Here is a 23,529-nt window from a genome sequence, read left to right on the forward strand (position 1 = left end):
TGAGTCAAATGCCAAAGAGAACAAGTGAGTTTTGAGACGTTTTTTTGAAGATGAGCAGCGCGGTAGCATGCAGAATGTTCAGTGGAAGTGATGAACCACGTGGCCCGAGAAATCATTTTGTTTTAATTCCAACAACTCTCAAGACAAACAGCACTAAGAGACAGACTGAGGTCAATTCTGGATGTCCCACTGCATTAGTGCGAATGGGAAGCTTTTGGTGTTTAAAGTTGAGTTGTTTTGGAGGGAACAGACGTTGTACGAAGACAAGCCAGACGCTTATTAATTTAGCTAATCCGTATGTTATTTGCTGCTCGGGCACGATGGCCTCGAGTTTCGGATGCTTTTGAGACCATGTTGTTGTTTCCTCCAGCAGGAAAAACAAAATAAAGACCTAAGTGCTCCTTAATGAGTGAGTTTTGATCAGAATTTCCTTGCACAAATAAAAGATTGGCCTATACCATAGACTGCACCATACAATAGACACTGCTACCCTTACCCTGAACACCATAAAGGATTATAGAATGCATAGAAAAGAGGTAGTATTGAAGGCCCATACAGAGGCACGTAAGTGGGAGACAGATGTACAAAAGGAGAGCATTATAGCACCTCAAAGAGCCAGAATATTGAGTTCTTTAGAGCAAGCACACTCCCAAGGGAGCAATATTCAATTGAGCCCCTGCACTGTAATATGCTGCTGAGTTCTAATCGCAGTGAGAGAGCGTGCAGCAGAGTGCCCTCCACAAGCGCAGACGATCACAGCATTTCTTCAGGCATTTTACGGACCGCTGTGATTAGACAACTCTAAATGCAAAGGCAAAGCCCTTGAAACCGAATGCGTTTACAATACTATTAAATGTGGAATAGTGTCTGTGAGACAACTGTATATTTGAAAGATATTTTTTTCTTCTTTATTAGCCTATAGTTTCCATTAGCTGCTTAACTCCCTAACTAGTTCTGTCATGTGTCTTGATCGGACTCACTTTCAAGGAAAGAGCGACAAGTTGTGCAATCAAATATGAAGGATCATTGCAAGTACTGGCACATTCTTTTCTGGCACATTTATGTCTGGATTCATTTTCAGGACGGCTGCCTCTCCCAGGAACAATCTAAACATTTGGATAAATGGTTTCAGTGATCATAATGAAGCCTAATGTATGCTGCATACAGAAAGTAAGAAAAAAATCACATTCACTCGGTTAATGATTTATGATAAGTGTTTTCTCCCCACATTGTAATTATTGCTTGTGTCAGACTCAGTCACGATTCATCATGAACATTGTAGCATTCAAAAATAAAATAAAAAAACTCAACATCTGCATTTTTGAGCAACAAGAGTCCAAAAGTAATATGCAAATAAGGCTAATGTCAAAGACTCCGTTTTTACACCACCATCTGATAAACGGCTTCTCCTCATCCGAAAACAGTCATGCCGTCATCCTAAATTCCCATGCACAACTACTTCAGGGTGCCGGTAAAAATAGATAAATAACAATAATGCTTTATTGTTGTGTGATAATCCATCGCCGGCGCCGTTTGACCCGGTTCAATGTGTTCCATAGAAAAAGAACACCTACGCGGCTACGCCGCAGCTATAATCACCGCTGTTCTCATTAAAATAAAAACCAGCCTACGTAACGTATGCCTTTAAATGGCGGTGAAACAAGCAGCGAGTATCTATCAGCCTGTTTAATGAGCCATCCGCAATGCACTCTGCTCTTTCATTTACATCATTAAAAGTACATTACATGAAGCTCTTGCTATTGCAGGTCGGTTTTATAGGATTTGTTTTTCATGTATGGAATGACAGTTAGCAGTACGGTGATTTAGTGGCTCGCATGGCTGACTGAATTCTGAGGCTCAGGGTTTGAATCGCTGCACTAGCCTAACTGTGTGTCGTTTCGATATTCTCTCTCAGTGCTATCTGCCACATTCGGAAAACATGCTTGTTCGCTTCAGTGCAGATTCCAAATTGGCTATCGGTCTGTATTGCTGGATGTTTATACGGTGTGAACCTTGAGATTGACTGGCAGTCACTCCAAGGTGCTGGGATAGGTTCACCTGACCCGCAGCTATAATGAGGAAGCCGAATTAAGTAGAAAATACGGACAACAAGAAGTCATAGACTTCCTGAAAAACACTTTTTTGCAGGCTACTTTGTGCAGGTAGTGTGCGGTGTCCATATATTTCCGTTGCAGGACAACGTTGGGGAAGATGTAAAATGATTGCCGGTAATATGTTTACCATTATCTCACTTACTGCCATTCCCGAATTTATTTGGGAATTGAAAATAAGTTGTACAGTACCATTCCCAAATGTGTTCGGGTTTTGGTTTTTCTTGCGAATGGGGTGCCAATCAAGCGCTGGTCAGACCTCTGGCAATGTTTTTCCCTTCCACGAGGGGGCAGCATTTGCCTTTTGTACAGCCGTCCCCCCACTTGCAACTCCATGAAGTATTTTTTCAGATGAAAGAAGAGAGTTTAAGGTTTCTTACGTTGCATTGAATGTCTGTGTGCTCCTAAAATTCAATATTCTGAAATTTGGGTGAAAATGACTGAAACCCTGGCAGTGGAATGGACACATTTTTGTATATCATGTCGTAGTGAAGGAGTTTTTTAATAAAAGGTCCAAGTATGCTGTGCAAATTTGTTTTGTATCTTTGGTGCCTACTTTGTTTTGCTTTATTTCCCTCATAATATCTGGCAGGTGTGTTGATCCGGATGAAATTTTTCAGTGGTAGACAACACCTTGGTAAACTGGCTTGAGTGGCTGTGATTTTGAGAACGTTCAGTCCTCGATTTAAATTTCACAACTTTCATTTCGAAGAATATCTCCCCGACATACATGAAGAATCCTCAAAGAACACTTTCCTTGAAACGTCATTGATACCAAATTTGATTGGTACGTATTTTGGGTTGCCAACTCGAAATCAGATTGGTTAGAGCAACAGTTTGATCGACACTTTTGATGCGACACGGCCCGCAAACTGACTGGGAAGGCGTCCAGGTAGATTTCTGACCCTGGTAACAAATGATAGCCGAAATGTGATTGATTAAATGCTTAAATATGAAAACATAAATCTGGAAGCAGTGCAACAGGGGAAAAATAATGAAAGGAAGCTGAAAGACAAATTTAGAAAAATATAATTAACATCAGTCTGTGACTCAGATATTTTTCGGCCAGCAGAGAAGTCTTTGCAGGCCTTGACAGTCCGCCAGTAACTTCAAAGCGCCTTATCATGTAAAAATACGATACCTCTCACCGATTTTATGTGCTTTTAAATGTCATTTTTGTTGTTGTTGAATCACTCCTCAAAATGCAATACTCCTTTTCCCGGTGTACATGTGTGTTTTCCTTTACCTTGCAAAAAAGGTAACTGTAGATGTTGTGGGCCAGGGTCTTCATTGTGTTTTCAAAAGCAAGGACAGCTCACTGTGAAGGACATCTGTTATACTGAAGAAAAAAAGGAAACAAAACAAAATGAGACTCTCGTATTTGTTGTTTTTTTTTACCAATAAATTGCCAATTCTCAAAATAGGATCAGTTTCCAGGGTTGAATATACTATGGCTGCAGTCAGACCTTGGAGCTGTCTCATTGTATCGTACACCCAGTTGTTCATTTGAAGATAAAATCATGTGATGTGAAAGGATCGTGTTTACCGTGAGAATAATATGTTTATATGACACGTGACCTCAGTGTGTTAGAGCGAATGAACTCAATATAAAACATGTCATCATCATCACCTCTTAATGTTTGCCCACAGTTAAGCTTCACAAAATTACCTCCAACAACTGAGGAGTTCACATTTCTGCGTAAGCATGTGCTTACCACTATAACTTTAATCTCATTTTGATTAAATTCAATGTGAAGCTTCCCTCTGGACAAATTAATTAATTTCACCTCAGGATCGGAATCAAAACTCATTTTAAAAGCATACAGAAAATAGCTTCGCCCGTACTAGGAAACCTCTGACACGTCACCCCAATCTGAAATTGAACCAGTGGAACATGAGCAAATCAGGTTTTTGTCTTTAGAAGCAGCGTGTAGTTCATTGCGAAAGGTTATTCCCTCAAGTTCTCTTCTAACTGTCAGCGAGTGTTATAAGCCAAGTGGCTGTTCACTTGTCAGAAGACCTTGTGTGCCTGCCCTGTACAGTACAATATCTGCCGTTTCATGCAGAAGTGAGCAAAGATAATTTTGGATTGCTTCCCTGTGTTGCATCGTGATACAAAAAGAACTTCCCACACAATATGACTTTTCTTCAATTTTTTTTACCCAGTAATCCTACTATTTTTGCTAGCTTTCTTAATGAGGTCCACCTATTCTTGAAAATGGCACAGTATATTGGCAACCAAATCCAAATCCATTATGTCTCCTCCTTCAGCCATTATGTGTTGACAAAACCGCTATTAATATTTGCTTATGCAGCTCGCTACAGATACAGTGTGCTAGCTCTGGCCAGTATGCTTTGACCAGTATGCTCTTGTCACTAGCCGCTAGTGATAAGAGCAGTTTTTGCCAGCCATGATTGGCAACGTCAGATTGGCGAGCCAATCTGACGTTGCGCAGCGCCTGCAAGAAGGCGCTGGTACCCCTTTTCGGGTGCCAACTTGGAATCCGATTGTTTAAAGTAACAGTTTTGATCGATACAGTTGATGCGACAGGGCCCGCAGAATTGATTGTGAAGGCGTACAGGTAGATTGTTTTACCCTGGTAACAAATGATAGCCGAAATGTGATTGGTTGAATACGTGGATACGAAAACACACGTCTGGAAGCAGCGCAACAGGGCAAAGTAATGATAGGAATCTGAGAAATAGTTAGGTATTATTGAATAAGAACTCATTGACAAAATATAAGTAATATTAGTCCATGCCGCTGCTCACCCACACAAAAAAAATCCTGTGACTGTAAAGTGTCCTTCAGGGTTTTGAAAGGCGCTTAGAAATTCGATGTATTATTATTATTATTATTATTATTATTGTTATTATTATTATTATTATTATTATTATTATTATTATTATTATTATTATTATTATTATTATTACGATATTTTTAAGCCAGCAGAGAAGGGTTTGCAGGCCTTAATGGTCCATCACTGTTTATAAGAAAAATAACATCAACACACAAAGCTTTTGTTTGATAATTATCAGTAATTGCTACAAAACAACTTTGACATTTCCTTCACATTGTAATGAGTCGTGAAGGTTAAGACTGTTTATTTGTGTTAACGTACTTGCTGTGTTTGATTTAATTTCATCTGCGCTGGTGAATTCTTAATATAGTCAGAATTATCAACTCTCATAATTCTGCTGCTTGCGTGAAGTACATGGTTAATTGTACGCCAAAATAGAATGCATTACTTGTTTGCAGCCAGCAGAGGCGCTGTTGATTCAGTCTCAACTCATACTATCGAAGAATGGTACTAGAGTCCCCTTTTAAAATTAATATATACATCCCAACACTGTATAGTTGGAGCTGGTGATAAATTAATGACATTCTGCGTAGGACTTCACAAGTGTGAAATGCTTTTCCAAAAACATTTTTATTCCCAGTGTGATATTTTCTTTGAGGAACATGAAGATTGCGAGCGTAACACCGCTCGTACACACGGCTGTCAGCTGCATCCTCTTCCACTTCACTGTGCCTCTCTGGGCTTTTCCCGATGTTTCACTTCATTATTGTCAAAGTCTTTGTCTTACGTGGTGAGTGTGCATGCGCCGTGACTGATGGCGGATCACTCGCAGCCAAATGGACACAATCTGTCATCCGCAACATCTTTTCATTCAGATGTATAGCAGACAAAGATTTTGACGTGGGAAAAAAAAATGTGTGAATAAAGATGGGCAGCAAATAAGCTGAGGCTAAAGGGGTAAAAAATGCTTCTTGTTTGCCATTCTTTTCAGCCCATCTCTCTGACATAAGTCCAAAATGATTAAAAAAAACAGAGGAGGTAGAGTGAAAAATACAGTATTTGACAGAATATCGGTGCATTTCCCAGATATGACAGTGTGCACTTACAAACATGAGCTGAGCTTGTGTGTCCAATTTATGGACAGTTATATAAACCTAAAAAACCAGCTTTAGTACAAGCACAATTGCGAACTTAAAAAAGGTAAAACACCTTGTCAATGAATATTTTTTGAATTACTGGTAATAACCGGGCCCTGCCAGTTTAGCAGATAGTGAATAATGGAACATGATCCCATTTGATAAGAGAGGATGTGTGAATATTGATTAGTTGTCATATGTGTTGCATTTCTGTGTTCTACAAAATGACTGCAACCTACCCCAAAGTTCAGGAATTGTATTACACTTGCCATGCTCCATTTCTTGATTTGCTTAAATTTGTCTTTTTGCAATGGCAGCTCAGTGCGACTGGACAGCCCAATCCATATACTGCTGGACCAATGGAGACGCCAGCTTTTGTTACCAGGCTGCTTTATGATGATTCATTTTTCCATTACTTTTTTATATTAAGTCGTGGGAAGCATATCTTCCAAACACATTCACCTGATTTGAATCCCAAAAATTAAAATTTCATGTCTGCCTATAAAGCCTTTATTGCTGTTTTACAGTAAAGTCTCGTTATATCGATATTCAAGGGAGTCCGAAAAAATATCGATATAACCGGGACTATCGATATATCCGACCCTGTTTGCATGTAATTTTCTCCGTGCGTGCATAGAAATAGTATCGATATAACCGGGACTATCGATATATCCGATATCGATATAACGAGACTTTACTGTATTTCAAATCCATGGTGGTGTTTTTTACAAGATGATGTGTCAACATTTATGGACCTGACCACATCTTGATGCAATTTGTGAATCTGAGAGTGTGGATGAATGTCAAACTAAATTGTAAACAGCCATTTAGAAACATATTTTCCATGATATCCTACTCCATTCCAAGATCCCTAAAATTCAGACATATGTGTTCTCAAAAGCATAAAAATGTATCAAGATTTGCAACAAATACACATTACAATTACAGATAGATTATTGCACAATTAATAAGAGTTGTGCACAGTGTAAAAAAACAAAGAACAAATGAAAATATTGGATGGTTATTTAACTTTTAACTGAGTTTTCAACATTTTGCCCTTTTTGGTTTCTTTTTTTCCCTCAAAAGTGGTTTTTGCGTGGAGATTGGTTAAGAACTTATCCAAGGACGTTTGCTTTTGTTGTCTTTTGACAATCTTTCTAAAATGTCCAAAGTGAGCATCAGCAGAGTGAGCGAAAATGCCCAATTGGTGAAAACTTTTTCTGAGATGATTCACATTGACGTAAAACTATCGGAACACCTCATGAGGTGAATGTCGAGGGCACTTAAATATACACATCCCCATTTATTCTGTTTTAAACACAAAGGCACATTAGGTATTGGTCCCTCTTAGCCTATGGAATGCCAGAATGATGGTTGACAGTAGCCAATGGCAGAGCAGTTATGAGTATGTTCCATTCAGGAAACTCAGAAACTTCGATTCACTGCCCATAATGTGTTTTTACCTTTTGCAACTTGGATTTTTTTTGTAACTTGGGGCAATATTTTCACATGGAGGCATTTCCTAACTTAAACATTTCATATGAAGAGACGTTCCTTAGTAGAGTTACTCCTGTATATAGTCCAAAAGAATAATTTAAATGCATTCAATGTGGGAACACCATACATGCTTGGTAAATACAGCCTTGAGTAGATTCATAAGATATATTAATTTTTATATATCGTATTCCACAACATCTGGCATTCTTTTATTCGGTATCTCAAGCATTTTCAGAAAAAAAATAATGAATTGTGAAACGAGGTGTGAATATGCAGAGGTTTTCAAACTGAACTTAAAAAAATACAAGCAACTTTTGTCTTTTGACTTTTCTAGCCTGACCTTGTATTAAAATGCAAAATGTTCTTTCTTTCAGAATATGTAGCTACGGAAGTCCCATGACCAAAAGAAAGCGTGGGAAGTGTTCATTGTTCAAAGGTTAATCACGGGGACTGTGTGGTTGGCACTGATGGCTCACAACAAAAATACCCTGAGTCTGGACATTTCTCTGTATAAATTCACATGTTCTTCATTTGTTTATGGCGGTAAAAACCATACCCCTGTATTATAAAAACATGTCTTCAATCGAAGACCTTGCCCACTACTTATCAAATTGGCAAGGATAGTTTCTAACTTCCATTGCCCGATATTTTTTTAGCCCAACAGTACTGTACTCATTTTTTAACCTTATATTCAAAAACAGACCTGAGTGGATGTTTGTTGACATTAATTTGTTTGTGATTAATACCTGTTTTGTGGCTTGTAATGACAGAAATATAAACAGAGTAATAAATGCTTACTTTGTGGCTTTGCTTTGGCTCTTGATGCTGCAGTATCACCCTCCACATTCTCCACTTGGCTGAGGCACACATTGCCCGCAATGTCATTTTGATGAATCTGAAATAAATAGTAAAAATTCCCAAATATGATTTTATAGCTTTTTCATCATATGAATGGCTATTTCACAAATGTCAGCGCTGCCCACTATGTTGTTACCATGACAACTTGAGGGTCAGTGGACTCTCCTGATCCACGTGGTATATGAAGTTAAGATCGGAATTCGGACACACTCACTTAGTACACGAATCAATAAAACAAAAGACTGAGACAATAGAAGTTATTACATGTGTTAATGTGTTTTTATTTTTGATCGTTAAAGCATTATACCAAAATAACAAGCATTTTCAATTATGATTTTCCAGACTGAAATGAACTGTTACCCATTTATCATTTCCAACCACACACCACAATTTATTGTAACATATTTTATCAGAATCAGAATCAGAATCACACAAGGAATTTGTTTCCTGTAGAACACGCTGCTTTATCATGAAAAAAAAACAACACTGTGATATACAATCATGAAGACAGAGTATATGAAGATATTGGTTTTATAAGTTTTCTCATACAGTATTGAATTTCTGTGTTGATGAGTACCTTGTGAGTGACTGTCCCTTCAATAAAATGTATCTGTCCTTATTTTAGTTCTTTTTTCGTTTTATGTTTTAAATCTAAAGTAATTGATATAGCACGGTAGTAAAGTATGAACCAACATAATAGCTCCACAATAATTTATTTTCACTTTGGTCAAATATGCTAATGTTTTCATTTCAGAGATACGTGAAATGGAGGGCGCGCGGACACGCACGCGCACACAAGCGCGATCGCTCGTTGTTCAATACAATAAGAGCACATCAAAAGAGAGAAATAATGTGTGTGTGTGTGTGTGTTTCTCTCAGAAAATAAAAGCTGCAACGAGGCGATTAACGAGGACTGAAACTATAACAAAGCGGCGCACAATGATTGTGTTCGTATTTAAATTACCTTCTTGCGCCCCAACAACAGGCTCGAGTGTATGCGTTCCTTCAATATAAATATATAATTCTAAAGACGCGGATTGGTCACACTTGGTCTTATTAGCACGACGAGAGCTCCGAACCCCGCCAGTACAGGAATTGGAGGTGTCGGGGGCGCGTAGACACGCGTGTCCGTGACTGGCTGCTGCGTGTGCGTAAAGGCGCAAAGTAACTTTGTCCCCGCAGTCCGCTCGGAGCTCTCAGAGTCAGTACACGGCGGGTTCGCTCCAAAGGTGGACAGGTTTTTGTCTCTGCCGTCCCGATGGAACCTATCAAGATGTTGTTTATGACTTCTTACCACTGGTGGATATTTGTGCTCTCCTTTCATCCGTTCCTCTGCACCTCTCTGGCTCGGACCGAGGGGAATACGATCCGCTACCAGTGCAATGAGGAGGAGGCGACAGGCACCGTTATCGGAAACCTGGCCAAGGACATGTCCTTGAGCCTGCCCCACTCCTCCAGGACCAATTTTCGGATGATGAGGCAGTTTAATGACTCGTTCATCCGGGTGAGGGAGAGCGACGGGCAGCTGAGTGTCGGCGAGCGGATGGATCGCGAGAGAACGTGCCGTCACACTCCACAGTGTCTCGTCACTTTTGATGTGGTCAATTTCTCCAAAGAGCGGTACAGATTGATTCATGTCGAGGTGGAATTAAAAGACATCAACGACAACTCCCCAGAGTTTCCAAGCGCTGAGTCTGTGGTGGAGATCTCCGAGAATGCAGCCGTGGGCTCTCATATTCCTCTGGACCCGGCGGTGGACGCCGACGTGGGCTCCAACTACATCCAAAGCTATCAGATTTCCGTCAACAGTCACTTCACCATCGATGTGTTGCAGAGAGCAGACGGGGTAAAATATGCAGAATTGGTTCTGATGAAAGAGCTCGACAGGGAGACCCGGGCATCGCTCTCTTTGGATCTGATGGCCACTGATGGTGGGAACCCAGCCAGGTCCGGTTCAACCAAGATAACTGTCCGAGTGATGGACTTTAATGATAACAGTCCTGTTTTTGATCAGAATAGTTTCTCTGTGAGTTTGCCAGAGGATGCGCCGGTTGGGAGCGTGATACTAGACCTGAATGCGGTGGATGCAGACGAGGGTCCAAACGGTGAAGTCATCTACGGTTTTGGAAAACAGGTTTCGCAACAGATCCGGGATCTTTTCCACGTGGATACCAAATTGGGCCGCTTGACTTTGAGGAGCCCAGTGGACTTTGAGGACAAGCGTACGTATGAACTGGACGTGCAGGCCATCGACTTAGGTCCCAACCCGACCCCCTCGGTGTGTAAAATCGTCATCCACGTCAGCGATGTCAATGACAATGCGCCGGGCATTAGCATCACCCCCATGACCTCCATCACCACAGGCACGGCGCACATTAGCGAAGCAGCAGAAAAGGACAGCCTAGTGGCCCTGGTCACCACTTCGGACCTGGACTCTGGGGTCAACAGCCAGGTCCACTGCACCCTCTACGGCCATGAACACTTTAAACTACGGCAAGCCTACGAGGACAGCTATATGATAGTGACGGCTGCCCCATTAGACCGTGAGAGAATCAGTGAGTACAATCTCACAGTCATGGCCGAGGACTTTGGGTCACCCCCTCTCAGAAAGATCACCCAGTACACAATCCGAATCAGCGACGAGAATGACAACACCCCACACTTCACCAAACCCGTGTATGAGGTATCGGTCGCGGAAAACAACGCTCCGGGCGCCTACCTGGCCACCGTGGAGGCTACAGATGCGGATTTGGCCCACAATGGCAAAATCAACTACAGACTTCTGGACAGTCTAATTATGGGGTCCCCTGTTAACACCTTTGTCTCACTCAATTCGGTGTCGGGGTCCATCTACGCCCTACGTAGTTTCAACTACGAAGTCATGAGGCAGTTGGATGTGCACGTCCAAGCCAGCGACGGTGGCTCTCCACAGCTGCAGAGTACGGCTGTCATCAGGTTAAAAATAGTCGATCAGAATGACAATGAGCCTTGTATCATCGAACCGCCTCTTTACAAAGGTTCTGCTGATGTCTTCCTGCCTAAAGATGCCCCTGCGGGTTATCTGGTTACCCACATAAAGGCCACAGATGCAGATGAGGGCCTGAACGCACAGTTGTTCTACAAGATCACAGAGGGGGGACTCCTGGGTTTTTCTGTAGACAAAGACACTGGGAAGGTCCACGTGAGCCGACAGCTGACGTATGACCTCACGGACAATGTCAAAGTGGTGGTTTCGGTCAGTGACAATGGCTCCCCTTCACTAACCTCCACTGCAATCATACATTTTAATTTCATCGAAGGTACCGTACCCAGTGTACCCTCATCCTCTCAGGACAACGGCGACTATCTATTTGAGTGGGACACATCCGTCGCCGTTATCATCGTCCTGGCAGGGAGCTGCTCCCTCCTTCTGCTGGCTATCATTCTCATCACAACCATTTGCAGCCGTCGGAGGAAGGAGACGAGAGAGTCTTATGATGACAGAGAGGAGGCGCCCAAAAAGGCAGAGAGCGTGGAAAGTGCTCACGTGGACACCCTGATCACCGGTCACATTGGCAAAGCCTTCGAGCCGCACCCTTACCCCGAGCAGCCGCCCGTGGCCACCAGCAACGTTACTGAGATGCCGTGCGAGGACAGGCACCAGGCGGCCGGCGGCTTTGATCCCAACAACAGGGCCGTGGAGAGCAAATTAAAGGTTAGTCAGTGATGGGACATTAAGTATTTGATTGGGTCGTGGTACATTCGCTTGACTTTGATGTAGGCGGAGTTACCACTCAGTGATGTTTTTATCCTGACAGTATATGATTGACTGGTGAGTAGGCCTGCACAGTTGACTTCAAAGTCAAGTGTGTGGGTCAGTTTTCCCCTCAACTCTGAACTGTGGATGGAAATACATGCACGGCATCACTGGTCGTGGTTAACTACCCTGATTTCTGTGAATTATAATGTGTCTTTATATGGGATTGCGATTGGCTGGGACCAGTCGAGGGTTTACCCAGCTGAGATATATCCAGATCACCAGTCAACTTGAAATTACCACTGGCTAAATCACTGGATTCCAGATTGAATGAAAATATTTCTTGCTATTTTTTCTGGGATCATTTCTTCTCTCTTTGTATTTTCAGGGCTATTCAACTCTTCCTGGCTATGGGAAGGAAGGCGTCAGACCAATAACAATATGGAAGGGTAATTCATTCACGACCATCTCAGCCAGAGACCCTCACATCAGCGGCAAGGACAGCGGCAAAGGGGACAGCGACTTTAACGACAGCGATTCAGATATAAGTGGGGAAGTGCACAAAAAAGATTCGCCCCCCACAAACGGTGAGCATCGTGGTATCGTGGCAATTATCTCGCATCAAGGTCAAACAATAAATGTCCTTCTCCCAGCAGCTCTGTGGGCATGCACGAGTGAGTGCAAAGTGCTGGGCCACTCGGACAGATGCTGGAGCCCATCAGCCACCAGGCCCAACACAAGCATCGCCTCCGGGTCCAACCTCTCAACCTTCTCCAAGACAGCTTCGCTTCCCCGGGACTGCAGGAGGGAACACTACTATCCGTCGCATGTCACCAAAGGCAATGGACTGCAAAGCGTGTACGAAAAAGTCCAACACCAGGAGTTTGATTATATTCTTGTCGGCCCACCCACACCAGCCAGAATACAGGAAACTGATGAGATCTCCATTCCAGAGTACACAAACTCTTAAAACCTCTTCATTGTACAGTAGATCTGATGAAATGACTCGACCGTGTTTTGTGATTGGCTGTGTGTCATTTGTCCGTGGGCCTGTTTTATGTGTAAGACTATGTGTATTATGCAAAAATTTTGTACATTAATAATATATTTTTCATAAGGCTTCAGTGTAAATTATGCTGACTTTTATTATGACTTTTGAAAAGCATGTGTTATTTAAAAGGGACATGGGGCATCAGGTGGGCTCTTTCTGCTGTGAAAAACAATCAATATGAACAATGTTAGTGGTACTTTTTTTTCTTGGTCACGTTGTTGCACAAATAAAAATCGAAAAATTAGTGTTTGTCCTACTGGTCAATATAGTCTTCTGGGATATTTACACAATCAGATATTAATCATATTCTTTTCAAAATGACCCAAAAACACTCTCCGAATATGACCGCCACACTGCTATTCATCTTATGACATTTAAACGGAACCAATTATCCTAAACAGGCTCACCGAAGGGTGCTGGAGTCCATCCCAGCAGACTGTGGTCAAAAGGCGAACTCCACCATAAACTGGTCACCAACCAGTGCCAATGCACTCGCAGAAGTGAACAACAATACACACCCAAATTGGAACCAATCCCAACACATCTATAAAAAATTGAATTCTCATCTCAAGAAATGGGCATACGACACAAGCAACATGTATTATTATTATTATTATTATTATTATTATTATTATTATTATTATTATTCATCTAATCTAAATTCTTTTTATTTGTTTACTTTCATGAATTACAAAATAAACCTGCCTGTCAATATAACAGTCATTACAGTAAGTTTGTTTCTGTATAAGATCCTCCTAAATTTTCTTTCAAACATGCTCCTCAAACATGGCATTGAAAAGACAAAAATAATGAAAAAAAAGACGAAAGATGGCCATGAATTTAAATCAGTTTAAATGTTCCTTGACATTGACTGCCAAACCTTTAAAAATGTTTGAATGGTTACACTTTCTGAACAAAAAAATTAACCCACTGCTCTCGAAAATAGGCTCATCCAAATCTCATTAAAATCCCTCAAATATGGCTCATATCCTGTGCCAAAACATTGATAAAATTGACATACCAAAGTGCCTGTTCGGTTTTTGTATCCCACCAAATAATCATGAGACTGGTGTAAATACCTGTGTACAGTTATCATACTTAAAGACTTGAGTGAACGTTGTGGTAAAGAGTGGGTTGGTAGCACTCAGCAGGTCAAGAATTTGGTGCCTGTCAGAAAAAAGACCCACGCATCATGGGTCGCATATTTGTGCAAATTTGTACCCCGTCATGTGCGTAGTGGAATGAACACCCAGGAATTGACATGACACTGAAGTTGAAAAGTAAAACTGTTCATCTACGAAATACAAAGTCGATACAGAGAGCAGGATGCAAAACACACAGAAGAGAGCTGACACTTGTCGAAAATTTGATGAGTAATCCAAGATTATATACCGTGAGACATCGAGATTATATGACAGAATAAAAATACATCATGATAATTATTCTATTCTGATCGCGTATGGATGTGTCAGTGTGCAACCAAAAAGATATTGGTGTTTCTCTCGTTTAATTAATTAATCGCTTCTTATTTCAAACATGAAAAACATATCTATGAGATTCATGCTACATGGACAAACCTTTCAACTAATTACAGGAAAAGCTGCTTCTGGATCGATGTATTGGCAAAAACAGTGATCAATTCAATCCCATTTACAGTACCAGTAATTATAAAGGGAGATGTTACGTACACTGTAATATATGTCATTTGAGGAAATGGTGCCCAAAAATATCAATTATAGCAAAAATGCTCTAGCATACCTTAACCTAAATGCATAAAAAAGAAACAAAAATGAATCGTATTGAACATTCTTTTTTCAATTCAATGCAATTCCCACCCAGTGACGAATGACTAATGCCATAATGTGTTATTGCAGTAATGATTCATTTTGAAAATGTCCATTTCCCAACGATTACAGTTCATTACTTTTTGCATTAGAAATCCCATAAAATGATTGTGAAAATAGGCTAAATAACCTCATCTGGCTCCTGACTGTGTCTTGTGCTAAACTGATAACATACATAAAACAGTGTCATCGTCGTTCTGTACGCCGCCTTCAATTTGCATGCAAATACTGTGTTGTTGATCAAATGCGCTTCACAATTGCAGATTTTTTTTCTTTGCAAAGGTCAAATAACTCCATCACCTTTCTGATTGCCTTCCAGCATAACAATTATCCAGAAAATGAGGTTCAATCTGTTTCCAAGCAACAGCAGCACTGCATATTTGACTCCCTTACCCTGTTTGTTTGTTTTTTTTCTCCTTTTTATTTTTTTTTTCCATTTGAAGCATGGGTGAGATCATGTGATTGGCCCCGACCGCCAAGCTGGCTTTCCAAGTGCCACCTTAATGAATTAAGCCCTGTGCTTGTGTTTGATTGTGCGTGGTGAGGCTACGACGCAGTGCTGCGGATCACAGAGCTCATTAAACTATTAAGAGGATAAAGGCAGCATTAATCACAATGGAGCACACAAACTGAAACAAGCTTTCCACCTCCACATTGATGACACTTATCACTCAGCTCAGACCTTTTTTTTGCCACCCCACCAAAAAAAGAGGTTTTAGTTTATTTAGCACTACCACACGACAAACCCACAGGTAACATCAAGAAGGAAAGAATTCCTGTGCACGTCAATCACACTGACGTGTCAAAAAGAACCGTGGAGCTCAGCGCGGGTCTCCAAAGCAAAGCAGCAGAATTTTCAGCGCTGTCGAGTTAAGTAGCAGGATGACAATGGAAGGACACCAAAAAACTCAACAAAGTGATGATTATGGGCCTTTCGCACACTGGGTAAGACACACTGCAGCCCTCATGGGTATTACAAATGTAAGACTCTAACTGATGTGTCTCACTTGGCTCTTTGGAAATCCGCAAAGGTCAAAACTCCCTCTGGGACCGGTCGGCTGCTGCGATATGGAGCTGTAGCTTTCTCCGTCGGTGCCATGTTGATGCTTTGCGCCTCCATGACTGCTCTCCTTCTGAGGAAGGATAACGAGAGGAACGTGAGTGTTCACTGTGTCATTTCAATAACGATAAAGCTAAGTGAAACTGAAGTACGCAGGGAAAGCTTGCTTTAAATATGTATTGACTCCATTTATTTATTTCTACATCAATCATTGCCATTTATGTGTAGTGACATCCAAACCAATTAAATAGAATAAACCTACGGTACATGACTAATTTGTGTACCTAAATACTGTCCATATTTTGCAGAATTTTGGTCGACTGTGAGATATTTCATTATGTAAAAGGTGTGCCTTGGTTCGATAAATGTTAAGAAACACTGGTTTGAACTATGTTTGCAGAAGAAAATATCAAAACATACAGTACTGATTTTAATATAGATGAAACACTGTTGACATTGACTCAAATTCATCGAGAAACGGTCTCAATTGCACAGCTAATAATAGTAGTCAGACAAGAGTAGCATTGCTACAAATGATACTCAAGAGAGATATTTGATGTCTCATTTTTCTCAGTCGTTTTGACCAAATTTTGTGAACTCATTTACTACTCATTTTAATAACTTCTGTTTGAAGTCATGCATCCTTTGGGTGCACTTGTGATTGATTGGCTCCGTTTAATTGCTCACTTGGAGTCTTATGTCAATAATAGGTCAGTTGGCTCAGTGAAGCCATCGGGTCAGCACCTAAATTGAAAGACTATGACAATCCGAAACTCTGAAACTGCACTAGCAAAAATGGAGTCATAAAAATAGAAGTAACAAGGAGAATGTAGCTCCATGTAATGCAGGAAAAGGACAATTTCTTCATAAAATAAAACCTGAACTCTCACCCCCAAATCAGCTGGGATCGACTACAGCTAGCTGGTAGTTTTACAGTTGCCTTCATTTCACAATAGACACTTTAAAAGTCATGGTATCATTTTCCACCTCTGAGAACACTAGCCTTATGCTTGTGTATATGAATGGACAGAAATATGTCTGTGTAAGCTCTCAGTCGTACAGGAGTGGTCTATCTTTTTGAAGGTGTCGGACAAAACGTCCGACACCTTCAAAAAGTACAGATGACGGCTGAAGAAACCTTCTCATCAATGAATGGACAGTGTGATGTTCAAGCCAAACTCAGAATTGTTTTTATTCATTTCAACTCTGCTAAAAAGACCATGAAATACGGTGCCACAAAAAGCTCAGCACTGAATAGAACAGATGAGACCCATGATGCGGGTCCTTTTGTTCACGGGGCCAAATCCTTGACTTGCTTCAAGTGCTGCCAACCCACTCCTTACCACTACATTGACTCAAGTCTGAAGGTGAGATTACATTTTGAGCTAGAAAAAAGGCTTCTCAGGGCACAAGGTCCTTTTCAAATCAATGTTTATTTTGATTTTTCCGAAAATCCAAATTTACCAAAAATGCCCAAAAATTGTGAAAATGTTTATCTTTTTTGGGTTGCACTCTTTGGAAAGTTCAAAATTAACTGCAAACACCAGTTTACGGAACAATATATGCTTGGACTAACAATGCCACTTACTCGCTGTCCAGAGTTTATGCCACCGTCGGCCTGCCGAACATGAAGACATTGATTTTTCTGTCGTTATTTTCTCTTTCTACTGCAGAAATGCCACCGTATATGGCATGTGGTTGTACAAGTACTAGTAGCGCTATGTGGGCATTCCATTCCGATCAAAATGATTTATAAGTGAGTGCTACTTACACATTTGTCTGCTTGTTGATTTCAGAGCCATCAATAAATGGAAGCAAAACCCATTAACCCAAAAAATATGATATAAATGTAAATCTAACATCTGTCAGTGACAATTCAGGAAACTGAGATAATATACTGAACATCATTATTTGAGAGAAGATATAACAGTGGAAATATAAGATGGCTGCTCTCTGTTTTTTTTAGGAATTTGTGACATTAGATTATTACGTCCGTCTGTGAACAGACACAAAATGGTTTTCGATTACCATTCACACGCCAAATGTTACACCTCCAACTTTAACGAATTTTCCCAAATGAGTTCAAATCCTAGGGTGGCCCAGTAGTCAAGTGGTTAGCACACTCACACTACAGTGCAGAGGTCGTGAGTTAAAATCCCGCTCCATTCTCCCTGTGCGGAGTTTGCATCTTCCCCCCAGGCCCGCATGGGTTTTCTCCAGTGAGTGGGAATGATTGTTTGTCTCTGTGTGGCCTACAATTGGCTGGCAACCAATTCAGGGTGTCCCCGGCCTAGTTCCCGAAGACGGCTTGGATAGGTTCCAGCACCCCCCGCAACCCTTGTGAGGATTAGGGTAAGGGTTAGGGTTAGGGTTAGGTCTTAGGTTAGGGTTAGGGTCAGGAAGATGAACGAACGACGAACAAACGAATGAATGAATGAGTTCCAATCCCAAGAATATAACCCAGACAGACACGTGCCGCTAAATCACAAATGTAATTTTTTAATACACATACACATTCATTTCCTTGGTGATAAGTAGTGTTGCAAAAATATACATGGAAAGGTGCTAGCTCCAACTGCCTTGTCGTCATCTATATTTGTTTTTCTAGTCGGGCACGTCCCAGACCAACAATGTAAAACGCAGCAGATCGCAATGTTTCTTGAAAATAATGATAATGAGGCCTGCCTGTCAATCACATCTATGCAAATGCAAAATGTGCTTTATAAAATGTTTGTCAAAGCACATCAAATGCTTGTGATCCCACCACATATTTCTATATTGACTCACATCTTAATGAGCTTACCTGTAAGGCAAAGATCAGTGGCAGGTTTCACCCCCCCCCCCCCCTACTGCGCCCCCTCACTCAGTTCCTGCTGAGCATAAAGCACACAACACTTCTAGAATCCAAGCCAACGCGATCAAAGTAAATGCAGCACTGTGCTTGTTTCCCTGCCCTGTTGCATTTCCAACCGTTTCACACTCGACTAATGAGTCGTTTAACGTCCTGTTTTGAATCCTCACAGGTGTACAGCACTCATTACAGCATGAACATTAACGGTGAGGTGAGGGAGGGTTCTGTCGAAATCGATTCTGCCGACAATGTGGAGAAGTTCAAAATGGGCAGCGGAGACAAGGAGGTCGTGGAGATCCGGGACTTTCATAGTGTGAGTGACTTTGTACCGTCAGGGAAAAAGGATGAGCCGACGTTCAGTCTGTGTGCTTTTGTGGAGCCGTGAGTGTAAACATGGCATCTCTGTGATTTGGCGCAGGGAATAACTGCAATCCGATTCTTCGGGGGAGACAAATGTTACATAAAATCCCAAATCAAAGGCAGCCTTCCTCGCCTGGGAGCTCACAACAAAGACTCACTGATGTCTGACCCGGTATATGCCCGTCGATTTCCCTTAAATGTCACAATTCCCACTTTTTATCAGACAATTTTCAGTCCTGCCGCCTTTTCCCAGAGATTTCTTCTGCTTGTCCTGGCAGACTGATGAAGAAATTCCAGTGAGGTTTGATGAAGAGTTCCTCATCTGGGTTTCTTCGGAGCAGCCACTGAAGGACATCACTTTCTTGAGCCCCAAGATTCTGGCTCTGTGCGGAGAGCTACCTATTTACTGGCTCCAAACACTTACTCCCAAAGGTTTGCTTTCAGAAAAGTGACTCACAACATTCTACAGTCAAGGGAAAAACTGACCTGATATTGACTGACTTTGGTCTATTTCAAAAGTCTTTCATAGTTTATCCCAGTTGAACTTTGGATGGGGAAATTTCTCATTAGATCGTTTTTAGTTTTTATTTTCTTGATTTGGCATTTAAGACGTTGGACCACACTGCAATCTGAAATTTTTGTTGACGGGTTTTGCTCAAAGTTAATCGAGAGGTCTGTCTTCCCATTCAAGCCTGCTCATAAAACAACAGTGCAACGAAGCAATGACGGAAGATCCTAATTCAATTTCTTGTTTCGCATCGGTTAGGATCCACTGAGTCTCAGTAATGGAACAAAATAGGAAGTAACAACTAATCAAATAAAATCAGGAATCGAAGCTCAGAAACACAGAATAAAAGTAATGAGGCAGTCTTTTTCCTGCCGAGAATGTAAGTCCAGTAATTTCTTGGTAACCTTGTTGATGGGTTTCTGCTGTTTGTTCAAATGCTTATCTTCTGTTAGAATACATAAACGTCACGAGTAAAATGAAACATTCAAAAATGAAGCATTAATCTTGTGTGAAAAGAGGTTTTCTGTGGTGCATCAATGGCTTGTGTGACACGCTGACCTCACGCATTTCAACTCTGGAGCACAATAAAAATTCCTTTGCCAACCATGATGAATTGATTCGATGATTGGCATTCTTCATATTCTTCTATTCTTCACATACCCAAAGATGAAAGTGGACTTTACAGAAATTACAAATGTGGGCATATATATATATATATATATGTATATGTATATATATATATATATATATATATATATATATATATATATATATATATATATATATATATATCTGTGTGTGTGTGTGTGTAAATATCACATTATTATATCACTCACCGTACAAGAGCAACACATCAAACCAAACCAAAATGAAATAAATTATGCATTCATGTACACAATGACTGACGTGACTTTTTAATATGATGTGAATCTCATTAATTGACTCACCCCCAGCTAATGTCAGCCAGGAATAGCAATCCACACAGTTTGGCTGATCTCTACTTCTTTGTCTGCTGAAATAAAAAAACAAAATAATCACACGATTTATTCCATTTGAATTGTAGTTTTGTTCGGGTGAAGCTCTACCTGAGTGGTTGATGGATTGTGATGGTGGATTGCCTTATGCTATATGTTGACGCACATGTGCCAGAAATCAAAATGAGTCAAACACATGTGAACACACAACGACAAAGTCTGATGCATGAAAAAAGAATACTTATAAAATATGCATGGCCACTTCATATCACTGCTGCTAATTGAATTATTCACCACGTCTGAGGAAGTGCGGGCCCACGTACGATTGCACTTGGGAGGACACAGTGGGCGTCTTATGAACACTGACCCAATACTCTCGCCTCTTGTGGCCGCCTTGACAGATGGGGTGAGGAGGAAGAGGAGGAAGAGGGACTCACAGCGGGCCAAGCGGCAATCCCGCGAGGACTTGTTGGAAGTGACGGGAAAGGAGGACTCCTCCAGATTGGGGGAACACAGAGGAGAGGAGGGGATTCAGTCGGATGTAGGATCGGGATTCAACCCTGAGAATCCGTATCATGTGAGTCGAGCACGTCGTACTTGAAACAAGGCTTCAAAGGTACTGAATTTTACATGAGCCACAAAGAGGCCTTTACAGAGCCCTGCAGCAACCCTTGAAACCAACATCAACCAATGAAACTTTGCTGTTTTGTCAACACTTTTTCACATGACTGCTCTGCATGTGTCTTGCCTCATTACAAAGAATGTTGTCAAAGAAATAGCCCAGTTATCAAAACACTCGGGAGACAGAACGGTGGGGGAATGAAAGGGATGGATGCATCGATGGATGGTGGAAAGACAAGGGAGACGAAAGATATAATGATGGCTGGATGGAACAATAACCTTGATACGTCTGTGTAAGCTCTCAGTCGTACAGGAGTGGTCCATCGATGAGAAGGTTTCTTCAGCCGTCATCTGTACAAAAGTGAAGGTTTCAGACGTTTCGCCTCCTATCCAAGAGGCTTCGTCAGCGGCTGACGAAGCCTCTTGGATAGGAGGCGAAACGTCCGAAACCTTCACTTTTGTACAGATGACGGCTGAAGAAACCTTCTCATCGAATAACCTTGATACAATAGGCACCGTGTAAATGGCGGTCAGATGGAAAGGCAGTTAGTCGGGGTCAGGTGCAAACTATATGGATGATTGTGAGATAGAAGAACATACAGAATGGATGGATAATAAAAGATGGCTTAGTACAAACTGACAAAGATTAGCAAGCCAGGCAAGAATATGTGTGGATAGACTCCTGAATGACAACCCTGCGGGACCGACGGACGGACAGAAAGACAAAAGGATGGAAGGAAGGACTGTAGTACATATGGTATGGAAAAGGGGATGAGTGGTTGTGACGGAAGATTGAGGGTGGACAGGGGCAGGTAAACAGATCATGAGGTTGATTATTGGATAGGTAAACGGGCAAAGGTTTGGTCATATATTGAGTTGGGGGAAAGTAGGTGGGATCCACATGATGAAAGGTGAGTAGGACATAATGGTGAGACAACAGACAGATTGGATAGGCAGGTAGGTGGACAGATCATAAACCCGTCTGAAGAAGACAAATGAGTTTCAGTTGCAAGGCACAAACAGGAACATGCGTTAACAACAGAAAGTGGCAACAACCAGCAAAAAAAGCAAGATACAAAATTACAGAGAATGTAAATAAATCAAAGTGTAGTATTTTGTATGTCACTTAGCATCAAGTGGGTGATAGTGAGGTGCAAGCAACCTAAACTCCAGATCACCTGGGGAAACCCTGCCACCCAAAGTTGTTGAACTTATAAAAGTGATGCAAAAACTCCCATTGCTTATAAAAATTCATATTGCCTAAGAGCACCCCAGTCATATGTTTGGCCAGATGAGAGCTTTTTTTCCTTTTTCAGACAATCTAAATTGCAAATGAGCATGAATTTTAGAAAAGATCGCTCATCAAAATTAACACCGCTTGAAAAACTTGCAGCGCGGCGGAGAGACTGGGACGGTGGATGGTGCCGGAGAGGAAGGGGCCATGACCTTTGACTCCATGCTCGACCACCAGGGGATCTGCTGCGCCGAATGCCAGCGTGGCTACACACATTGTCAGAGAATATGCGAGCCTCTACGCGGCTACTGGCCCTGGCCATACAACTACCAAGGATGCCGGGTAGCTTGCAGAGTCATTATGCCCTGTCGCTGGTGGATGGCACGCATCTTGGGCATCTTGTAGGCACGCACGCAACGCAACCAAGACCCTAAAGGGCTCTAAACTTTGTGCTTGCGTGAAGCAACACTTCCTATCTCAGTTAGGCGAGCAGAGAACAACTTGCAAGCGGGATATGCAAATACCGTAACTGCTGAGAAACTAATTTTACACAACCAGTGAATAAAGAATAAACATTTTAAATTCAAAAGTGTCTGTTTACTAATCCCTTAGTAGCACCCCCTAAAAAGTGTATTATTATTATTATTATTATTATTATTATTATTATTATTATTATTATTGTTGTTATTATTGTTTTATTTAAACCCATAGCTCACTGGTTGTTTATGTAGGTGACACCATCCCCCCAAAAAGTCAATTTTACCTTGCATCACTGTTTGGTATTTTAGGATTCCCCTTATATCACTGTTGTCAAACTCAAAGCCCGCAGGCCAAATCCGGCCTGCCACATCATTATATGTGGCCCGTGAAAGCAAATCATGTGTGTC

At 41.3% G+C, this 23,529-nt stretch overlaps 3 protein-coding genes across 3 annotated transcripts in view; 2 read left to right on the forward strand and 1 right to left on the reverse strand.

The window, feature by feature from the left end:
* pcdh8.1 (protocadherin 8, tandem duplication 1) overlaps positions 1-8,389 on the reverse strand; it is a 59,173-nt gene extending 50,784 nt beyond the window's left edge. The window contains exons 1-2 of the mRNA XM_089002742.1: positions 8,344-8,389; positions 3,358-3,450 (exon numbers count right to left, since the gene is read on the reverse strand). Coding sequence (XP_088858868.1) covers positions 3,358-3,402 — 45 coding nt within the window. The 5' untranslated portion in view covers positions 3,403-3,450; positions 8,344-8,389. The remainder of the gene's footprint in view (positions 1-3,357; positions 3,451-8,343) is intronic.
* A 1,037-nt stretch (positions 8,390-9,426) lies between these two features.
* Positions 9,427-13,434, forward strand: pcdh8.2 (protocadherin 8, tandem duplication 2). Its single transcript, XM_089003359.1, has 3 exons — positions 9,427-12,097; positions 12,528-12,726; positions 12,796-13,434. Exons 1-3 carry the CDS (start codon positions 9,662-9,664, stop codon positions 13,107-13,109), a joined length of 2,949 nt encoding a protein of 982 aa, XP_088859485.1. The 5' UTR covers positions 9,427-9,661; the 3' UTR covers positions 13,110-13,434.
* A 2,420-nt stretch (positions 13,435-15,854) lies between these two features.
* Positions 15,855-23,224, forward strand: cnmd (chondromodulin). The gene is made up of 7 exons (XM_089002684.1): positions 15,855-15,979; positions 16,066-16,191; positions 19,118-19,258; positions 19,364-19,477; positions 19,584-19,737; positions 21,189-21,364; positions 22,802-23,224. Exons 1-7 carry the CDS (start codon positions 15,917-15,919, stop codon positions 23,045-23,047), a joined length of 1,020 nt encoding a protein of 339 aa, XP_088858810.1. The 5' UTR covers positions 15,855-15,916; the 3' UTR covers positions 23,048-23,224.
* Positions 23,225-23,529: the final 305 nt, after the last annotated feature.

Source organism: Hippocampus bargibanti, linkage group LG08 (assembly GCF_051943395.1).
Source record: "Hippocampus bargibanti isolate YZ-2025 linkage group LG08, ASM5194339v1, whole genome shotgun sequence".
Lineage (NCBI taxonomy): Eukaryota > Metazoa > Chordata > Actinopteri > Syngnathiformes > Syngnathidae > Hippocampus > Hippocampus bargibanti.